Source organism: Oxyura jamaicensis, chromosome 3 (genome assembly GCF_011077185.1).
Source record: "Oxyura jamaicensis isolate SHBP4307 breed ruddy duck chromosome 3, BPBGC_Ojam_1.0, whole genome shotgun sequence".
NCBI classification, from domain to species: domain Eukaryota; kingdom Metazoa; phylum Chordata; class Aves; order Anseriformes; family Anatidae; genus Oxyura; species Oxyura jamaicensis.
In genome coordinates this window covers 9,429,118-9,432,378 of record NC_048895.1, presented here as the reverse complement: position 1 = coordinate 9,432,378, position 3,261 = coordinate 9,429,118, and the positions used below count along the sequence as shown (strand labels likewise).

The window sequence follows — 3,261 nt, the reverse complement described above, 5'->3', positions numbered from 1 at the left end:
ATGTGAATGCACAGGTTGATCGCACATCTTTTCTTAGCCAGAGCCTTGCAGAAAGGGGTTTGTGCCCCACTGCCTTTTGCACTTAAGAGATGAGGGATTTATTCACTGCTGCTCAGTATGGATCTTGGAAAATGTGTTACACTACTTCATTACAGCACAGGATTACACTTACAAAGGGAGGAGAACATTTGGGTCCAAAATAAGGGATGTTCCCCAGGAGGGATTTAGGATGCTTCCATTGCTCTGCTGGTGCTGGGCACAGCCAGGAGAGCAGGACCAGTGCCTTGAACAGACAGGACTCTGCCTGGGCAGGGCATCCCCAGCCCTGCAATGAGAGCCCAGACCTGGAAAGCTGCAATCACCCCCTGCCTTCAGTCCCAGAGAAATCACTGGAAACTCTTTGTATTTTCCAGGATCAGGCCTTCTGTCTAGACTCAGGTGACAAAAATACTCTGGCAACAAGTGGCACCTTCGAATGGCAGGTTGTCATGCCCACAGTTTGGATAAGTAACAAGTGCCCATGACTCCGAGACCCACTGGTATATCAAGTTAGTGAGCTACATCACTTCTGGAGACACATTCACCCCTAAAATGCAAGTAAAGGATAAATAATGTCACTCATGAAGGATAGGGCTACCAGTGGACCTGCTCTGATTTGCATTTTTTTTACTGGACAGCAGGGAAAATGGTTCCCTCCCCACTGCACAGCTTTGTAGAGACATCAGGGCTGGGTTGCCTTTAACCCCCTCACTCCCATGTGAGCCAGGATACCTTCCACTAGCTCTTCTGCCTGTCCCAATTTGGCCCTCAGAATATAGCCCCCGGCCCTCTCTAAGTGCATGCACTCCATGCTATGACCTACCGTCAGGTAACTCATTAAAATCACACACTGCAGGAGTAACTTTACATCTCTGCAGCATCAGCCACAGACTTCTTGGTTGTTACTAGAGGATACGGGATCACTGTTAGAAGGGAAACCTGACGTTTCAGTCCTGTTCATACAGAGCAGTATTTTTTCCTAGTATTTATCCTACCAGGGGTAGGACACAGTCTTGCAGCTATACCCTTTGAAAATCCTACTGCAGGAGCTGTTCCTTTTTACCCAGGTACCTTACACAGGAGACAGTTACATTGGGAATTCAGATACACTGATACCAGCTGACAGCTGAAAAAAAAAACAAACATAACACAGTCTCAGCTACAGTTAACCCTTCACATGCACAACAGAAAACAAGGAAGGCTTTTGTCTTTAAAAGTGCCGTGCCTGCAATCAAAAAATAAATAAATAAAAATAAATCACAAACATTTAAAATCTTCTCACAAAATATTGGATTTTCCAGCATAGCCTAATAGGATAAGTATTAAAATAACACTAAAATACACAGGGTGCTGGGTGACCAGGTCCCCTAAGTTGCCTTTGAAAATCCAAGACCCAGCAAATAAAGTCAAGGAAAAACATTTACCACATTTTTTGTTGTTAGCTTTTTGCCATAAGATGGTAAGGGCTTTAGTGCCTGAGGTATAGGTAGTTCCTGGATGCTTTTAGGGAAGTGGGATGGAGGCAGAGTCTGGAGAATAGTTTGCATAGCTTGCAGATATAAAGAAGCAGGCGTGTTCCCCACCAGGCTGTTGAACTTGTCTTCCCCCAGCAAAGCTGTCCAGTGCTCTGGATGATCCCGTAGAACTTTCCGCATCTTAAATTGTGGGTTGGGCATGAAGAGCAAGAGGTAGTCGAGGCAGAGCTTCTTTGATGCCACGTTGACTTTGGAGTCCCACATCTGTTCCAGGATGACATCCAGCGGGGTAAGTCCTTTACTGTCCTCTATCCTAGGAGAAGCTCCATTGCCAAGGAGGATGAGGACCGTCTCCGACCTCAGCAGTTCACAGGCAAGGTGTAGGGGGGTTTTCCCATCTTCTAGATGAAAGCAGCCAGTCCTATTGATGTAGGAGTTCAAGCTGGGGAGCTTGTGTGCAATTTTGATGATCAGCCCCAAGATATCTCTCCTGTCATATGTGACTGCCATGGCCAAGTGGGGAGCAGACGATGGGCAGTAGCAGAAGTGTTCCCCAGGCACCTTGAGAGCCTCCTCTGGGAAATGAGACAGCAGATACTGAGCATAAGGCAGGTGGTTATGCACCACTGCATAGAGAAGGGCTTCTGAAGGTGAGTACGTTCTTAGGCTGGCATTTTCCTCCCAGTAAAAATATTCCATAGTTCTCATGTCTTCTAGCATCCAAACAGGCTTGTGATCTCTCACAGCCTGATAGAACATATAGGATAAGAACTTGCAGTGCCTGCTCTGATCGTCCTGCAGGCTGGCCTGGTTACTGGCCATGGCTCAGCAAATAAAGAGCTGCTCCCCGTAAAATCGCTCCAGATGGTAAGATCTGTGCACTTGGAATGCAGATCCCGATGCTGCTGCAACCTTCAGGCTGTCATTGCTGCCTGGACCGCACTAGCTGGAATGCATGGGCTGATCATCTCCACCCATTCATTGTTTTTCCCCTCACTGCAGTGGTTTTGTTTAGGTAAGCACAATCCCACAGGCTCGGTTAACCCATGCCATGCAAGCAGATGGTTAGTAAATATATCCTGCTCTGTGTGTGGCGCAGGTTACTGGAACGCTGTCAGACTGTGAGCGATTTTACACACACACAGCTAGAGAGAAAGCAGGGAGAGACTAAAATTAGCTTGAGAGGTGAGGCAGTTTTCTGTCTGCATTTCATGTCTAACCAGATCAGCTCATATGCTGCAGTAAGTACGACAGCAATATTCATCTATTTTTTGTATGTCACTCACACACACAGCTTAGTAAATAGTAAAAAGAATATGTTGCAGTTTAAAATGTTCCACAGCTGGTAATATGGATGATAACATACTCACTAAATCAAGGCACTGGTAGCTGTAGCATTAGGAAGGGCTCCCTATTTTAGAAATAATGGTATGGCTGGCCAATTAGGAGACACTGATGTTAATGGATTGTCTATAAGGCATTAGTCATGTTTAAGATCCCAGCATTGATCTCTGCAGAGAAAGGAGTCAAGCAGGGTATGGAGTAACCATTCCCAGAGCTGCAAAGTATATTGCCAAGTTTAAATGCCTGCCTTTGTTTAGCAAGGAAATATCTGAAGTGCCTCTGTATTGCACGGCAGGGACATAAACAAAAGGTTAATGGCCAAACCACAGTGGTGGATAGAGTGCTTTGATCCAAGCATTTCTCAGATGTCACGTTCCAGGACTGAGATCAGAGCAAGCTGTAA

General features: G+C 45.9%; 1 protein-coding gene across 1 annotated transcript; it reads right to left on the bottom strand.

The window, feature by feature from the left end:
- Window positions 1-669: 669 nt before the first annotated feature.
- LOC118163940 (ankyrin repeat domain-containing protein 9-like) lies at window positions 670-2,684 on the bottom strand. Its single transcript, XM_035321101.1, has one exon. It carries the CDS (start codon window positions 2,334-2,336, stop codon window positions 1,446-1,448), a length of 891 nt encoding a protein of 296 aa, XP_035176992.1. The 5' UTR covers window positions 2,337-2,684; the 3' UTR covers window positions 670-1,445.
- Window positions 2,685-3,261: the final 577 nt, after the last annotated feature.